Here is a 17662-nt window from a genome sequence, read left to right as displayed (position 1 = left end):
TCATTTAGTAATCACTGAATTGTTTAATTTAGGTTTTAGATAATGTATCAAAGCTAGAGCACCACTGAGCCTGGTAAAACAATGAGCAGCATACAAAGTGATGCATGTATAAATGATCTTAAATTATAATTTGCCTAACTCCTTTAAAAATATCCCATTGAAAGAGAGCTTGGTGAACTGGTTCCAGGTATGAACGCAAAGTGAATCACTTTTATTCAGTTTTCTGTTCTTATTAAAGAAAAAAATGCAAAATGACTCAAAAGGTTTGTCATACTATTTAAATAAGCAGCTGTCAGGGAAAATTGTTTTTAGTACATGGAAATGTTTTCATTAGCTTTCTTGTTTTTTTCCCAAAAGATGATCAGTAGTTAGTTTTAGCTGAGAGGAATTTCCTTAGAAACATGTTCCCTAGAGTCATTATCAACTGCAGCTGCAACATCTCAGGACAAGTGAAAATTATTTGAAGGAGAGTTCATTTCTAAAGTCAATGAGAAAATTCATATGATGACAGTGAACTGGAGTTTGGGTGCAGCACTAGGAGAGAATCTGACACGAAGTTGTCCTTTAGTAACGAAACACGTTGCAGAAAACACAAACTTGCACTATGATGTGTAGGAGCCACTCTACACTTGTATAAATATTTTTTGATCTGTATCCACTCAGACAATTTTTACAATTTTTTCTCGTTTCCATTTGTGTACAAATAACAGATGGAAAAACAAAAAGTACTTTTTTCATAAATAAATATTTGAATTAATATTTAATTCAAGGAGAAATTGGGTATGAATCTGTTTTAAATAAATAAAATTCCAATTATTTTTCAGGGGCAAAATTTGCAGCTTTGTTGTTTAACTTTGAGATAAATACAAATCATCTTATAAAAGCTGAGATGTGACCAGTGCAAAAGCAGATAATGTCAGTGAGCTGCTGCTGACACGTTTGAAGCAGGAGTCGCATGAAGTGCAGCTACAACAGAAACAGAGACAGCTGCATTTTCTAACAAGTGGTGAAATGTTGCTACTTCATTCACATCTATAACCAGTTTGTGATAAATTGTTTATTCTGCTGCATGTTCTGTTGTATCAAAATAACTTTAAAAAAATAATAGCATTCAGTGCATCGACTCAATACTTACATTTTCCCAAACAAACCATATCTGCTTCACAACGTGTGAACCTGAGGAACATCCCATGGTTAATCCATGAGGTTTAATGTAATGTCGACACACCCTATGCTGTTTCAGTCCTTATAGGAAGGATTTCTGCAAGGAAAGTGTTTATGAAAGATTTTGACCAGAACCAGGAGACCTGAGTGGTCTGGAGGGTTGATACAGCAACAGCCAGCAGCTTTTTTATTTATTTTGTTGCTAAGCCATTTGGTGATTTATAAACTAAAATAAGTATTTTAACGTTTATTCTCTGAGCTGCAGGGAGCCAGTGTAGGGACTTTAGAACTTGGGAGATGTGCTCTAACTTCCTGGTTTTAGTCAGAACGCGAGCAGCAGCATTCTGGATCAGCTGCAGCTGGAGGATTGATTTTTTTTTAGGCAGATCTGTGAAGACGCTGTTGCAATAATCAATGCGACTGAAGACAAACGCATGGATACGTTTCTCTAGATCTCACTGAGGCATTAGTCCTCTAATCCTGGAGATGTTCTTAAGATGATAGAAGGCTGACTTTGTAACTGTCTTTATGTGACTCTGGAGGTTTAGGTCAGAATCCATCACTACACCCAGATTTCATGCCTGATCTCTAGTTTCTATCTGTAATATCTATTGTGTTGACTCTGGATCGTTCCTGTTTATGTCCAAAGATAATAACTTCAGTTCTGTTTTTGTTCAACTGGAGAACATTGTGGTAACATCCACACATTGATTTGTTCCAAACACCTGATCAGTGCAAGGATGGATTCAGAGTCACCTGGTGACATCGTAAAATGAGGAGACTTCATGACTAAGGGGGCGTCCCATAATTGCCATCTTGTCTGTGTTGCTGTTGTGACTTGTCCACAGTGCAGTCCTGCATCTCACCCCTTCATTTCTGGAAATAGGCACCAGATCCCTGTAGACCTTGTGTGCATAAATGTGTTACCTCAGATGAATGGACAAATTGTTTCCTGCTGGTAATTGATGAAAAAAAACAATGAATAGTTTTGCCTTTTTTTTCTCCTGCCAAAAACAGAAGCTATTACCTAACGCATTGTTCAAATCTGTCATGTGACAGGAGAGGAAAACTTCTGCTAACAGCTGCATTTTTAGAGAGCAAGCAGGTGACATTGCTGAGTGACAAACCTGTCTGCTGGTGATGGTAACTCAGAGGTTACATACTGTCACCAGAGACCTAAGAAAACACCTTTGTCTGGTCCTTTGTATCAGCTGCACAGATTAAATCAAGTTAAATAATCATGAAAATATGTGCAGCTTCTTTTCTTGACGTTTATTTAATGTGGATTAGACATTTCAGTGTGGATAATCCTCTTTGCAGTGAGAACATGCTTTGAGACTTCATGCTACAAACCTAATTTGAGATTAATCCTGTAGATAAAAGAGGGGAAAAAAACAGGCATTCAAGTATAATATGAATAACTGTTGCTACTTTTTATTAGAAATTGAATATCACGGCTAGAAATTCCCAAACAAGTTATATATGAGAATGATGGGGCGACAGCGGCTGAGGAGGTCAGAGTTCATCCTGTAGGGTTGATGGTGTGTCCATTTCAGTCACCTTCATCCGCTTTGCCTCCTGGTGGCCAACTGGTCCAGTAGAGCCGTTTTTATTTCTGCCAGTCAGCCACAGAGGATCTGTGGCTGCAACGTAACTCCACCATCAGTGCGTGAATGACTGAATGTATTCTGAGGTGCTTTGGAGTCCTCTAGACTAGATAAAGCTCTATACAGTTTGTGCAAAGAGGAAGGTGTGTCCCTCATCAGTCGACGCTTTCCATCCCCCCTGAGGCGGTTTTGTAATTGAAACCTCACTGGTTGAGCTTGTTTTCTGTAACGTTTAGTTCGTCTGATGAAAGAGTTGTGATTTATTTGCCTCCAAGGAAACAAAACATGAACAGAACAAAGTTCTTGCACTAGGAGAAGATTCCTCCCTGCTCTTTTGACAGCTTGAGTGATCGATTAGTTAATCAGACAAATCATTTGTCAGCTTCCAGAATTACAGGCACGTCTGGTTTTTAGCTGCGATAAGTACACAACAAATTTGACCAAATTAAGATTGTCACATTTGATTTCAACACTGTTAAAGTGTCTGTGTGAGACAACAGCAGGGAGTTGTTTTTTTTAGAGTTGGTACCTTAACTGTTTCGTCAAATAGTAAATCTGTCTGGAGACAATAAATTAACTCTTACTAACTAGATGTTCAAGTTAAAATAATCTCAGTGTATTTTTTTCTTTACAGCAACAGTAGTAAAAATGACTACTGGAGTAGTCCTCCAGTAGTCATTGGAGAATTCATTGGAGTCATTCTCCAATGAATTCCAAAAAGTGGATTTTTTTTATTGTTTTGAACTTTTAGAAATTAATTTGAAAATGAATATTTAATTAAGATCCAATGTTTTTCCAGTGAACCACAATTGGAAAACAATTTAGGGAAAACTCTAAAAACAGTAATGGTTTTCCCCCCCATCTGTTTTTATATCCTATTTCTCTAAGCATTTTGTAAGTACAAATATATTTTAATTTAAAAATAAGACTGCTTTTAATTCAATATTTTTCATTTCAAGATAATGTTTTCTTTCACACATATTTTAGCGTTTATCATAAGCAAACTACAGGAGGAAGAGAAATAATCACATCTGTTGTTTGGATGATTATACTATATATATTCCAACATGAGAATCATCATGTTTGAAAATTTTTTTAAACAAATAAGGTGGATTATGTGAGCTTAATTTTTAAAATAAACCACGTTCCAAAATAAACACATATGCTACCAGACAGAGAAACATTATTTAAATAATGTGGAGGATAAAATAACCTGCTTCACCTCATGACACCTGTATTTTGAACATCAGTGTGCATTTTAATAGAAAAATAAACACGGGATATTCTCTGATCTACAAAATAAAACAAGCAAAAGAAAAAGAAGAAGAAACTGCAAGTGCAACAACAACTGATGTTGCTCCATCTGAGAATGGAGGCTGCTCTCGGTCACAGTCATTACTGTGCGTCTCCCTGCGTCATGTGACTGAACTCCTGCAGAAAGATCTCTGCATGCTGTCGCATGGGGCAGCATGTGAGGAGCAAAGATGCTGGCCGACAAGGCGACCTCTGCTCTTCATGCTGAAAATTATCAGAAAGGAACATCGCCTGCGGTGGGGCAGATTTCCGTCACCAACAACAAGCCGACCGATCGGCTGACTCTATGATATCTCCATGGCATCTGTCCTTGTGCGGTTTCTGTACCTGCAGAGAAATTCCTCCAATATTAGTCACTTTCTGCAGGTTGGCTCGTTAAATCAAAGTGTGCCCAATTTGACTCGTGTACTGTGGCAGTTTGTGTTTGGATGTGCATTCATCTCCATTTAATCAGCCACAGTACCAGACAATGCTAAACAAACAACAGGGAAACCTTTAAAGTTTTATTTTTGTTTAAATAACTGTGGTATGGCTCACTTACCTGAGATTGACAGTCTCTCTTTGTATCTGTGCTGCGTTCATTCCAGTGCTGCGCGCCAAACCATGTGACGAAGCATAACTTAGATTCCTTCTTTGGATTAGATCTGAAACCTCCGTACTGCTCCTCTGTCACTTGTTCCGTCTATTCAGGGCAATATTTTATCATTTCTTAGTATTTATCACTTGGCTTACAGACAGATGTTTCCACATTTCCACAGTCACTTCCCTTTTCTGCTCAAAACGTCATCATTGCGTCTGCAGCTCCTGTTCTCTGTTGTCTGTGGACTTATCTGTCACTCTGTAATAAAATATGAGCATGTGTTTTAAACTCGTGTTAAAAAAATTATGTTTTGCCAAAAACTTTTATTTATCTAACTTTTTTTTCATTTTTTACTTTATAAGACATTTTATGTCAAAATAACCAGGGTTTATTCTTTAGCACAGTTGAGGCTTAGTTCATAATAATCCCAGGTGTAAGTTTTTCATCTAAAACCCATTTACAACAACAAATATAAAAAAGGTGAAAAGATTGTTTTTACAATTTTGAAGTGGGGTTCTGTAGAGCCATCATCAGCATTCAGTGTGTTCCCTGCACTAGTTATCATTGAAAAGTCCAAGTTTTTAAGAATATTTGCCTCCCCATAAATTGGTCCTGGTGGTTCTTGAATCACGAAGCAAGTTTAAGAAGATTGACGATAATGATAAGTTAAAGTAAACTTTAATTAAGCTGCTGTAGGAACAAAGCAGGTCTGGTTTGGCTCTTATCAGCATTAATCTCAAACTCTCTCACTTCAAATCTGGATGTACTCATACTTTGTGAATATATCCACGTATATTAAAGAATATACTTACTCGCATTGATCATTTTGTTGCTTGTTTTTGACCCAAGCAAATCTGAGCACTCCCTGTTCAAAAATTCATTCCATTTTTGTCCCACCCTCAGCAGCAATGGATGGAGAATGTAAAGTGAACATTGTGTTGTAACAGAGCTCTCTCTCACTATAAAGGTGATAAAATGCAGTCGTCTTTGCTGGTGCAGTCTGCAGGTGACTCAGACTTGAGAGGAATCTGTAACAGCGACATGTAAACAAAAGCTACTGTTGCACCTCAACTCTTGTTGAAACAGCATCCTGTGGGCTCTGAGCTAAATCCAGCTGAAAACTCTTTAAATATGATTATTAATCAGGACTAAACTGACACAGCAGATGTAAAAAAAACATCTTAAGGCTTTAATTCTGCATTTCCAATATTAAAGGGTCCTTGGGGGAATCTTAACATACATCACAGTTCCCCGATCTGCTTAGGTTGGTGGTTTCTATGAGAGATTAACAATATAAATCTGGTGATTTATTCACTTATTTTGACTTTTCTAGATACAAAAACATGTATTTTACACTCAGGAGGTTTTATTCAACCTACAGCGCAGGTAAAGGACTCATTTATGTAAACAGAATCATTTGTTTATTCAATATTTAACCAAGCTATTGAAGGAGTGGTTGACGAGAGATGACCGGGAGATAATTGATGGTGTGTTTTAAGAGTTTTTGTGTGAACTTTTTTACATTGATATTTTTTGTTGTGTCAACAAAACAAAGTCACTCTGCTGGGTTTCCTTAGACAAACATTTTTTAAACTACCGAATAATTACTTGAGCATTTTGTACTTTTTGATGAAGATAATTAATTGGTATATATGTGTGATTGAATTGAATTTTTTTGTACAATGACTCAAGACAACATTTGTTGTGAGTTGAGGCTATGTAAATACACTGAATTGAATTGGTTTCAAGTATCGTTCAACACATTTTCTCTTGTGGGAGGTTATTTCTAATAATGCCCTGTTCTTATGCTTTCATGCATTTTCTGTTTGAATTAATTCTGTACTTTCTGACTTATATCAGTTTTTCTCACTGTATTAAAGGCTAGCTGGTTTCACTGTTAAATAAGGGGAAGTAAATAAATATTAGATGCATTAAAACAGAGAAACTTTTCCTTCTTTAACTTCTAAAGACCATAAACTCAACAACTCCTGACTTTTTTTGTAGCTGAACAAGAAAACTGACTAAAGCTGATGATTGCTTAGGGAGTTTAAAAATTGTATTTTCTGATTCATCCAACTACGTCCAAAATGAACTGGCAAATGTAAATTATTTTGGTGTGGAAACTTTCTATATGTTTATACTTTGCATGAAAACATAATAAAATCATATAATTCTAGTAAAACATTTGGTCATTTATCTGCTCTGTAAACTTATATGACAGCCGCATTTCCAGCATGGCCCAAATATTTACAAAGTACTGAATAACAACAAGATTTATTTTTGCTTGAGGGGTTTTCAGCTGCCTGAATGTTTCTGTGTATAGATGTCTAAATGTGACCTTGTGACTGAGTGACATTCCTCACTTTCATGGCTCTCTGTCTCCTGACTGAGGACTCTCTGTGTCTGTAAACATGTTTTTCATCAACCAAAAGGAGCAAAGTGCTCCTTTAAAAGAGCCTTTTAACAGATGCATCATTATCGCTTTACCACTTATGCAGCATTTATGCTTTTGTCAACTTTGACAAAGTTGATTTAATTTTGACTTGGTCATATTGGCTAATTGAAATACTAAACAACATTGTAAATATAGTGGAAAATAAGCATGATAAAAATGGAAAATATAGTCCTGATGATCAAAAGTTCTGCACAAGATGAAAAACATGCCGAGCTGTAAAGTGTTTTCCCCACATATATCCTTTGTAGATTATATCAAAATGTTTCTAACAGATTTGAGCATCAGATCTATAGAATAGAATAGAATAGACTTTATTGAGCCCCAAGGGGAAATTGCTTATTCGCCAACAAGCTATTCCATCTAAGGTATTAAATATTAATAACACAAATATAACCTGAGGATGTATGTAATCTGACTAAACACAACACACTTTAAAATAAAAATTTTAATGACGGTTTCTTTTATTAAATAAAAAATAAATATCCAAAACAATCTGATTTAAGCAATGACTGTGAATGAACAATTGTTTTACAAAGTTGAGCTCAGTTTTATCCAGTCATGACGTGTTGAATTGAACACATAGGAAGAAATTGTCTGACAACATGAAGTAGGCAGAAACATCAACACTCTATACTTTGATTTAAATGACTTTAAGAGCAGATGAGAAACAAAGGTAGTGAGATATATTGGTTTGAAAATGGTTAAAAGCTTAAATTAATACCAGCAGTCAGACTTGATGGTGGAAACACGCTGGTCTGGAGAGACGTTGCTGGTTCTCCATGATTTCTTTGTAAGTGATGGAAACATGAATTCAGCTCTGCAGAAATAAATAAATCCTAAAAGAGAAAGTCTGACCACCAGTTTGTGAACTTAAGCTCTAAGCCAGTTGGGAGAATAATGCAAAACATATTAGCAAGTCCTATTCTAAATGGCTAAAAATGAGAAGGATTGCAGTGGCCTAGTCAAAGTCTGGACTTTGATTTGATTCCAATATTTATATTTGAAAATCCTCAAATAGGGATAAATTAACAAACCTCTCCACAGTGATAAGGGAGTCTTTGCCAGTTGTCACGCATCCTTTTCACCAATTTTTGTTTCTGCCAAGTGAGTTTAGGGTGAATAATTTTCACATAAGATCAGGTTGAATTTATAAGTTTCTTCACTGAATAAAGGAAATCATAATTCAGAAACTTTTGATGCTAAAATTGGTTTGATTATCTGAAAAATGTCAGTGTACAAAAAAGGAACAAGAAGAAATGTGGAAGAGATCTGATACTTTTTCACTTGAAATACAAAATCTTGCTTAGAAATTTGCATTAATTTAGCATTCAGCGCATATTTCTAAGAACACAAGAAGATAAATTACTTAACATACACTTTGTGTCTATACTTTCAACTCAGTTAGAAAGCATATTTATGTTTTGTTTTCTAGCCCTTTCATGCATGAATTATGATCCTTTGTGTCAGAATTCTTTTTCCATTTTTAAATTTTTTTTTCTTAAGGCATAAAAAAAGGTAGGAAAATTGTTTTGTAAAAATTAATTTTTTTAAATGTATTTATTTTATGTGATCAATTGTAATTTTCTCCAAATACAAAGTTGTTATTTGAAAAATACATCAGTAGTATTGTTCCTTAGGGGTTATCTGATGTCACAATATTTTTTTTACTTGCAAGAGTCGTCTACGGTAGAAGGAGGGACCGGGTCGGTTCTCATGCTTTTTTGTCTGTCGGCCATATTGTATTTAACAAAAAATAATTTCTTGCATTTGCAGCTGATGGCCAGTAGTTGATGGTATATTTTATGATGCATTAGTGTCCACTTCAGTGGTCTGTGTGCATTTATAACATAAAAATCCACAGGAAGCACAAGAAAATGGCTTTTAGATAGCTGTCCACTGTAGTGACCACTATGCATGAAAGGGCTAGATATTCTTGTAAACAAATGACCTCTTTTAGAAACTGAAAACGTCAAATAAAAACGCAGCACTAAAAAACTCCAGACCATTAACTCTGCACTCAAAAATAATATTATTACCATTGTTCAATCGAATGTTACCATCTTTATCGTTCATCGCTCCTTAGAAAATACTGGGAATTTATCTCAAGATCTCTGATAAGCCAGTGTTACAAAAGTATGTTTAAATGAGAAAACAGATATCTAGTGGAATGTTCTAGGTGTCACTCAAGGAGCCGTACCTGAAATATGATGAACTCTTTAACTGTAATTTATCTTTGGTCAGATGATCAGTGAGATATGAAGCACACAAAACGTTTTCAAAGGTGGTGAGCATGTGACTTTGTACGTCAAAGATGTTCCTCACACTCTTCCACGAAGACAATGGTCAAAACTGCTAGCAGTGAGACATTAAACTGGTAAAATACGAATATAATGAAGAAGAAAATATGTTTTGTTATTCTAAATATGACATTTCGACATGTAGATTGTCATTATTTTAAATCTCATTAAAAGTAGTTAAAAATTACATTTCAGGTTTTACTCTAAAATGTGAAAAAAAAAAATCTTTTCAGGTTGATATTCAGTATATATTTTAGACATTGAAGTGTTTTTTCTTTCATCTTCTCATTTAATCCGCAATATGTTGCTGTAAGATTAACTGAGTGCACATTTTGAATCCCAGTGAAAGAGTTTTTTTTAATTTCTGGAACTCAAACCAGAAATTTGAGTTCTGGTTTTAGGAAATGACATTCTGAAACTCAAGCTTGATTTTTTGTTAAACTTCACCTTCTCCCAGAATTACTTTGTACTGATGTCAGTTTGGAAGTTTTTTATACAGACCTTCTTCACTTCTTCATCCAAGATCCTTTAAAACCCACACACTTTATCTGATTTGCAGTAACTCTCATCCAAACATTTCTAAATTAATAAACGTACCAGCAGTATTCTTTAAGTCACTGATCTTCTGCACCCAGTTTCTTCAGGTTAGCTCTCCTTTTCCAGGAATCAGCCATAAAAGATCATAGGAGATTCTGTTACTGTGTCTAATTTTATGATGCTCAATTGTCAACATTAGTCATCTGTTGTATATTGTTTATTTATACATTTGCTTTGCATTTTGCCTATTGATATTCATTACTTTTCCCTGTGTTGTGCTGGAGCAAAGACATTTCATATGTTACAGCTAACCTTTAATTCCTTTAAATATTCACAGTCCCTAGAACATTAACTACAAGTTACTAATATGAGATTTATGTGTTTCTGATATCTCTGTGTTACCAGTTACAAGGTAAAAGTTTAACTTGTTCTCAAAAAGCTGAAACCAATAAACCTTTTCCAATAATCAAACAAACAACAGTGCAACACTTTTAAAAGCATTTAGAGAAATAGCACAACATGAGAACATCAAACATTTTCCTTTTTAATAATTAATTTCAGTAGCACATTCTGTCTGTGCTGTGTTGTGCTTTCCACTTCCCGCAGCACTTTTCTAGAAGTGATATTACCAGTCTGGAAACATCAGATTAGGAGTGGCTTTGTTCTCAGCAGGTGTAATGAGTCCACACCTTGCTTCTGGGTGGTGGACAAGATCCCGCCCCCGACACAAATCGCTTTATAAAAGTGATGACATGCTAATGCAAGACACAGACGGGGAACCGGACTGATAGGACCAGTACCAGGAGAGGGTCAGCACCATCACAATCATCATGGGAAACTGTTGCGAGAGATTGGGTCCACAGAAGAACACGTACGTCCGTGTGAGTCTGCCAGCCGTCTGCCTTGTCTGGCAGATTGCTATGATCATCCTGTTTGGGGTTTTCATCCGCTATGGCAAGGAATCAGACGCACACTGGGTGGAGTACAAACATAAAAATAACCTCACCGACATTGACAATGATTTCTACTTCAGATATCCCAGTAAGTATGAAAAAGTTGCCAGAGATTTTAATGTGTGATGGATGTTTGAGAAAAAATGTCTGAATGCAGTATGTGCTTTTGTCAGTTTCTTTCTCTGCCAGGAAGAATGTAGGTACTTTTCCACAGAGCCAAAGAAAACACCAGGTGTTTACAGCAACTAAGAACTAATTTATGGGGAAATATTTAATTAAAGATGATCTATTTTTGTCATATCTATTATATGGGTAGCCTGGCAGCAGTTGAACAAAACTATATTCTGCAACAAAAATCCTTGTCTTCTACAAGTTACTCTCATGAAATATTATTGCACATATAGGATAAAATTATAAATGAAACTTCCATAAATAAACTGACCTCATTTTTAAATCATGCAGATTGGATTTGGAGTTGTACAGATATTGTTTTTTTAGAAACTGCGTTGTCTTCTTTGGAATAAGCTGTTACATAACAACCCGGCGTATGTTTCCTGCAGGTTTCCAGGACGTCCATGTGATGATCTTTGTTGGATTTGGTTTCCTCATGACCTTTCTGAAACGCTACAGCTACGGCGGCGTGGGCTTCAACTTCCTGATCGCCTCGTTCGGCCTGCAGTGGGCTCTTCTCATGCAGGGCTGGTTCCACTCCCTTGATCTGGACACTGGAAAAATCTACATTGGGGTCGAGAAGTAAGTACTTTTCCCTGTGGAGTTTATTATGTAACTAAAGTGAAACTACATTCTTTCACCTGTCAGCTGATGTGATCTGTGAAAGACATATTTCCAGTTGAGCTTGAACTCTCCTTCTTCCAAATAGCATCATCAACGCAGACTTCTGCTGCGCCGGCTCTCTGATCGCCTTCGGTGCCCTGCTGGGTAAAGTGAGTCCCGTCCAGCTCATGGTTGTCACCTTGTTTGGTGTCACTTTGTTTGCTGTGGAGGAATACATCATCCTTGAACTGCTTCACGTGAGTCTGATTGACCAATCAAACCAGATTTCATTCACTTTAGAGAGAGTTTTTCCTGACGTGTTGCTTACGTTGCAGTGCAGAGATGCTGGTGGATCTATGGTCATCCACTGCTTTGGAGGGTATTACGGACTGGCCATCTCCTGGGTGCTCTATCGACCAAACTTACATCAAAGTAAACAGCTCCACGGGTCCAACTACCACTCGGATCTGTTCGCAATGATTGGTAACTAAAGCTTTATTTTGGCTTAAAATTTGGAACTCTTCTCTCACAGATTTTTAGGTAAATTATTAATCTGATTGCAGGTACATTGTTTCTGTGGATGTTCTGGCCCAGTTTCAACTCAGCTATCGCAGACCACGGCGACGGACAGCACAGAGCGTTCATAAACACCTACATCGCCCTCGCCTCCTCCGTTCTCACTGCTGTTGCCTTGTCCAGCATGTTCCACAAAAGAGGAAAATTGGATATGGTACATTTGCTAAAGCAGAATCTCTTAATAAATCAATAATCAGGCATGTTTCTCATATTTGTCATGAATAACATGTCCTCTTTCCCCCTTATGTGACAGGTTCATATCCAGAATGCCACTCTGGCAGGTGCTGTAGCCATGGGAACAGCAGCAGAGTTTATGATCACTCCTTACGGCGCGCTTATTGTGGGCTTCTGCATGGGCATCATCTCCACCTTCGGCTTCGTCTTTGTCACAGTAAGTCTGCATATTTTTACTGTGTCATCTGCAGACGTAGAGGTGGAAAAAAGACAAGAATGTGTTTTAAACAGGAAGTTGGCAGCATGGCAGGAAAGTACCAACTTATTCAGAAGAGTTATTTTGGGCACATCTACATTTTCAACATGAAATGGACAGATTGAGAAACAACTTTAATTTTGTTGACAGCCCTTTTTGGAGAAAACCTTAAAGCTCCAGGACACATGCGGTATTCACAATCTGCATGCCGTCCCAGGAATGCTTGGCGGCTTCCTCGGTGCTGTCGTTGCTGCAGCGGCTAGTGAGGATGTCTACAGTAAAGAAGGGTGAGCCAAATGAACACAGTCATAACTCAAACCTCATTCAAGTGGTGGTTCCCTGTACTAGCCCCTCCTGTTTTCTCAAATGAGGCAATAATAACAAAAATATTAAGAAATGTAATTGCTGTAGAACATTTTTGTTTTGATTTATTAATTTATAGATTTACATTCTGATATTTGACTCAATTTGGGGCCATTTTGCACAAATCAAAGACCACTTATAGGCCAAATCCTAAGCATTTCAGTTTCCTCTTTCAGTGTAGTCAGCCAAAAGCGGTCACAACTATCCGTCAGTCATCGGTCAAATCACTGATTTGGTGCTTATATTGAAATAATCACCAGAAAGATGCAGAAAAGAGAGACAATATATGTTGTTTTCCTTTTGACACACCCCAGACCTTGGTTCTCCAGACAGATAGTGCTACAGGAAAAATCTCCTTACTTCATCAACAACTGATGTAAAGATGTGTTAACCATTCATTAAAATCTGATATACATCTCTATCTACATTTTTATTTCCACCTAGGCTGATAAATGTATTTGATAAGGAGGGCAAATATGCAAACAGAGGAATGGGAACGCAGGGAGGATATCAAGCTGCTGGGACATGTGTGTCGATTGCCTTTGGACTGGTTGGAGGAGCCATTGTTGGTGAGTTTAAAAGAAGTGGGATGCAGTTGGCTTCTGTGCTTATTTTGGCAATGCATATTAAAAAAAAACATTAAATCTGAGTCAGACTGACTGACTTAGCATGTTAGCAACTGACAATTACTAACATGCTAATATTTCTTTATGGAAAGAGCATACATGTACATTGAGATGTGATATCAAAGGACGCCAGAGGTATTTATTTTATTTTTTTAAAAGGGTTCATCCTGAAGATTCCTATCTGGGGTGACGCTGCTGATGATCACTGCTTCGACGATGAGGCTTACTGGGAGGTAAGATCACCTTTTCCACCACTAGGTGGTGCTCTTTCCCTTTAAATTACGTCTCTAACCAACATAATTTTGCAGCTTCCTGAGGAAGAGGAGGAGACTCTTCCTCCTGTTTTGGAGTACAACAACCACATGATTCACAAAGGCCAAGACATGTAAGCGTATTCACACGTTTACACTATTTTTGCCCCTTTTTTCTGAACCTCTAGCTAACTGTGACTTTCTTCTGTGTTTCTGGCAGAACCGAGTCCAGTTTCTGTGTTGAGCAGAGTTAGAGACAAGCTGTTGGCCCAAGTTTAAATTTGAACATAATGCAGCTCTTCAGCAACATAATTTATAAAGGTTTTCACTTTGCCATTTTTTCTTTTTTGACGACTTCTACACCTGATACAATAATCAGGATCTGATTATCGGAAACTAAAATGTTAAGTATGTTTTTTCTTTTTAGATCTAAAATCAATTCAACCAGATTTAGTGTGGACGTTTCATTGAGGAACAAATGTTATAAATTATTGCTGTGACCATGGTTCTTACTTCAGCCTGTATGATGTGAAGTTGGATGTTTTTATGTTCTATAAGCTGATTTTTGTCAATACTTTTTCAATGTAATTATGTCTAAAGCAGTTTAACTTACTACAGAAAATTGTGTAGCTGAAAAGGATTTTAAAATGTGCTATTTTATGTAATGCAAACAGGAAATAATCAGGTTTGAAAAAGGCTGGTGTTGTCAAATATGACAGGTTTGAATAATGTATCTACCTCCATAGTAGTCTGCATTTATCATTAATTCTTACAGAGTAACCATGATACAATTTATTCAGTTTGATTGCTGGAATGTTGATTGTTAACTCCAGTTGCCAAAGGAAGTGCACCACCAGAAAAACTCAGATTTCAAACATCTAACAAACGTGTGCTCCATTAATGACTGCATCTCACGAACAGGATTGTCCTAAGATGATATTTATTAAGAAAAACAGGACTAATTCTGACAGCTACTGTTTAAATATTTAATTACAAGTCCTTTGAATTGTTTGTAAAGGTTTATGAGACAGTAGGGGTTGAAAAGTCTTGTGTATTTAAAAAAAAATAAGGTTTTTATCAGTATGCAGCGTGAAACCTCACCACCAATAAAACCTCAGTCGTATGTAAAATAATGGGCCAGACATATTTTCTGGCATATTATTCAGAGTTTCAAAATAACTTTTGAAACTCTAACAGTTTCAAAAGTTATTTCTCTTATTGACATATTATTGTTCTAGATTTTGTAGGATGAAATTGTATTTACCTGAAATAAAACAAATAAAAAATTCTGAGGAATCATAATGTCACAGTTTGTGGATTATTTAGTACTTTGTTTTAGAATTGTAAGATGTGTCAATGGAAAAATTAAGATGCTTGAAAAGCAAAGATGTGCCCCAGATTTCCACACACACACACACACACACACACACACGCACACACACACACACACACACACACACACACACACACACACACAGACACACACACACACACACACACACAAATATTAACAAGAAGTAAGAAAAATCTGAGTGAAACGTTACTCCTTGAATGTAAATATATGACAAATGGCAGAAGTTGTGGCTTTTGTGATAAGACATATCAGAGGAAAATAAGAATAAAATAATTCCCAGAAAAGGCCGAATTTCTCTCCTGCACTAAAATAAGATGTAAAATAATGCAACAATATAAATATCTGGATTTTCCTACTTTAAGCCACAGGGTGGCGCTGCATAACACACATAATGTATCTGTTCTGAACACAAATTAGTGCAGTTCAAGGTTGTAGGGCGTAACTTAAAGAGTTTTATTAGTCTATTTTTCATTAAAGATAATATACAGTCTGTTGGCCCCACATTATCCATAAACAAGCCAAAATTTAAGTTTAGCCTATATAGAGTTTTCTACCAGTAAATGAGAGAACAGTAGAAATAATTGTTCAAGCAGGAGATGTTAGTAATAAAACAATGTGCAACTCTGAAGTCATGCATTAAGATTCAGGAAGCTTTTCATGAATCTCTGACATTTTTTATATTTTTCTTTACAATGGATTTTATTTTTGTTTTCTAATTCAGCACTGCAGAAACAAACCAGTCAAGTTTATCTAATCTGTTTCAATCCAACAAGAAAAATAACCCCATTATTGTTGGTCTTACTGTCTCACAGACATTGGGGTCATTTACTAATTCAGGGGTCTGATGCCTTAAACAAACTTTTTCCCTCCAGATTGTTTTCTAGAATATAATTTATTGTCTCCTTTGGAATCCTGACACTTCACACAGAAACAGAGCTGCAAAGCAAATTGATAAATACATACAATAAAAATCTATCCAGATCGCTACACATTTCACCAACAAACTGGCAAAAGGCTTAAATGTTTTTTTAATCTATTTTTTGTTTTCTAATTCTTAAAATTAATAGATTTTTTTTACACTATTATAGAACCTGCAGTAATGATACTTTTTGGTATGTAAGTTCAGTGAGATACTTCTAGCAGCCATCCACCAATCTCTCTGTGATTGTGTTTGAGGTTTTTTTATACATGTTTAGTCCATTTCAGGATAAATACCTGTTTTTTTTTGCTTTTTATTTTTCGTCCACTTTTTGTCAGATTTGGGGTCGTTGTGATGTTGCAGGGACTAATTCTGCTTCATTTTACAGATGTTCTCACATTTTTCCTAAGTACTCTCTGATACATGACAAATTAGAGTTGGTCAGGTTCTGCTGCAGCACAGTATTTTTTATATCTGTAATGTTCCACTTGGGTTATACTAAACGCATCTTTTCTTCTGGTGTGCAGGTTATTTAATTTTAGACTTGTTTGTCCAAAGAGCATTATTATAGGAGTCCTGGTCTGCATCTGTGTTCCCTCTGAAAACATCTCCAGTCAAGTCTGTTCAGTCTCTTTGTGATCATACAGGCAAAAACTTAATACACATAAATAAATTACACACATAAATATTAAAAAGACTCTTGTGTTGTGGTGACGTTTTAGGGTTTTGTGACATATAATTTGTTGTTTTAGGACTAAGTTCTGTTGTTTTGATGATCCTCCATTTGCAAACTACTAAACAGAAAACTGACTGACTTCACATTCTTTCAAGACATCTTTAAATCCCTTTCTAGACCCACAAACATATTGGTTATTATTTATTCCTCACCAGAAATCAATTGCATTTTTCATGGTACTGAAAATGTTAACGTTTTTTGGTTTGCTAACTTCTACTTGATTCGTTCAGCAATGTAGAGATGTTAAACAATCCTGTGTCCAAATTAGAAATTAGCGAATACACAAAAACTTTGAAAAATGATGTGAAATAGCCACGCATTCATTTTTAAGCACATTTTTCAGGTATTTGATTACAGCAAGTAGAGTATTTTTTTTTTAACCCTCCAGGTGGTCTTTTGTGGGCTCTAGTGTCCCTTAAATGATAGTAGGCTGACAGGGAACGGGAAAGGAGAGGGGGGAAGACATGTGGCAAATGTCATCAAGTCCGGGAGTCGAACCCGCGAAGGCCGCGTCGAGGACTCAAGGCCTCCAAATACGGGTCGCGCTAACCACTACGCCACCACGGCACGCCCAGCAAGTAGAGTATTTTGGCTCCAACTGTAAGCTTTTAAAGCATCACACGATGATAAAGTCATAAATATTCAAAAAGCAGAATCTGACAACAAGCTGTAGAAGCAAGGAGACTCGTTGAGAGCCGTCTGCAGGAACATTTTCTCTGTGACGTC

The 17662-nt window shown here is 36.5% G+C and overlaps 1 protein-coding gene across 1 annotated transcript; it reads left to right on the top strand.

Annotated features, from left to right (window-relative positions):
• The first annotated feature begins 10706 nt into the window (after positions 1-10706).
• On the top strand, positions 10707-15229 carry LOC102221934 (ammonium transporter Rh type C 2-like). Its single transcript, XM_005807696.2, has 11 exons — positions 10707-10995; positions 11468-11660; positions 11788-11938; positions 12017-12164; positions 12245-12411; positions 12511-12648; positions 12838-12974; positions 13495-13619; positions 13836-13909; positions 13985-14061; positions 14148-15229. Exons 1-11 carry the CDS (start codon positions 10785-10787, stop codon positions 14179-14181), a joined length of 1455 nt encoding a protein of 484 aa, XP_005807753.1. The 5' UTR covers positions 10707-10784; the 3' UTR covers positions 14182-15229.
• Positions 15230-17662: the final 2433 nt, after the last annotated feature.

This window comes from Xiphophorus maculatus, chromosome 4 (genome assembly GCF_002775205.1).
Source record: "Xiphophorus maculatus strain JP 163 A chromosome 4, X_maculatus-5.0-male, whole genome shotgun sequence".
NCBI classification, from domain to species: Eukaryota; Metazoa; Chordata; class Actinopteri; order Cyprinodontiformes; family Poeciliidae; genus Xiphophorus; species Xiphophorus maculatus.
This window is presented reverse-complemented; position numbering and strand designations above follow the sequence as displayed.

Bases quoted from the DNA above. Each gene is read 5' to 3' on its own strand.
- LOC102221934 (XM_005807696.2), top strand. From the start codon at position 10,785: ATGGGAAACTGTTGCGAGAGATTGGGTCCACAGAAGAACACGTACGTC. The intron at 10,996-11,467 runs GTAAGTATGAAA...TGTTTCCTGCAG, and splicing joins TTTCTACTTCAGATATCCCA to GTTTCCAGGACGTCCATGTG. The intron at 14,062-14,147 runs GTAAGCGTATTC...TGTTTCTGGCAG, and splicing joins ATTCACAAAGGCCAAGACAT to AACCGAGTCCAGTTTCTGTG.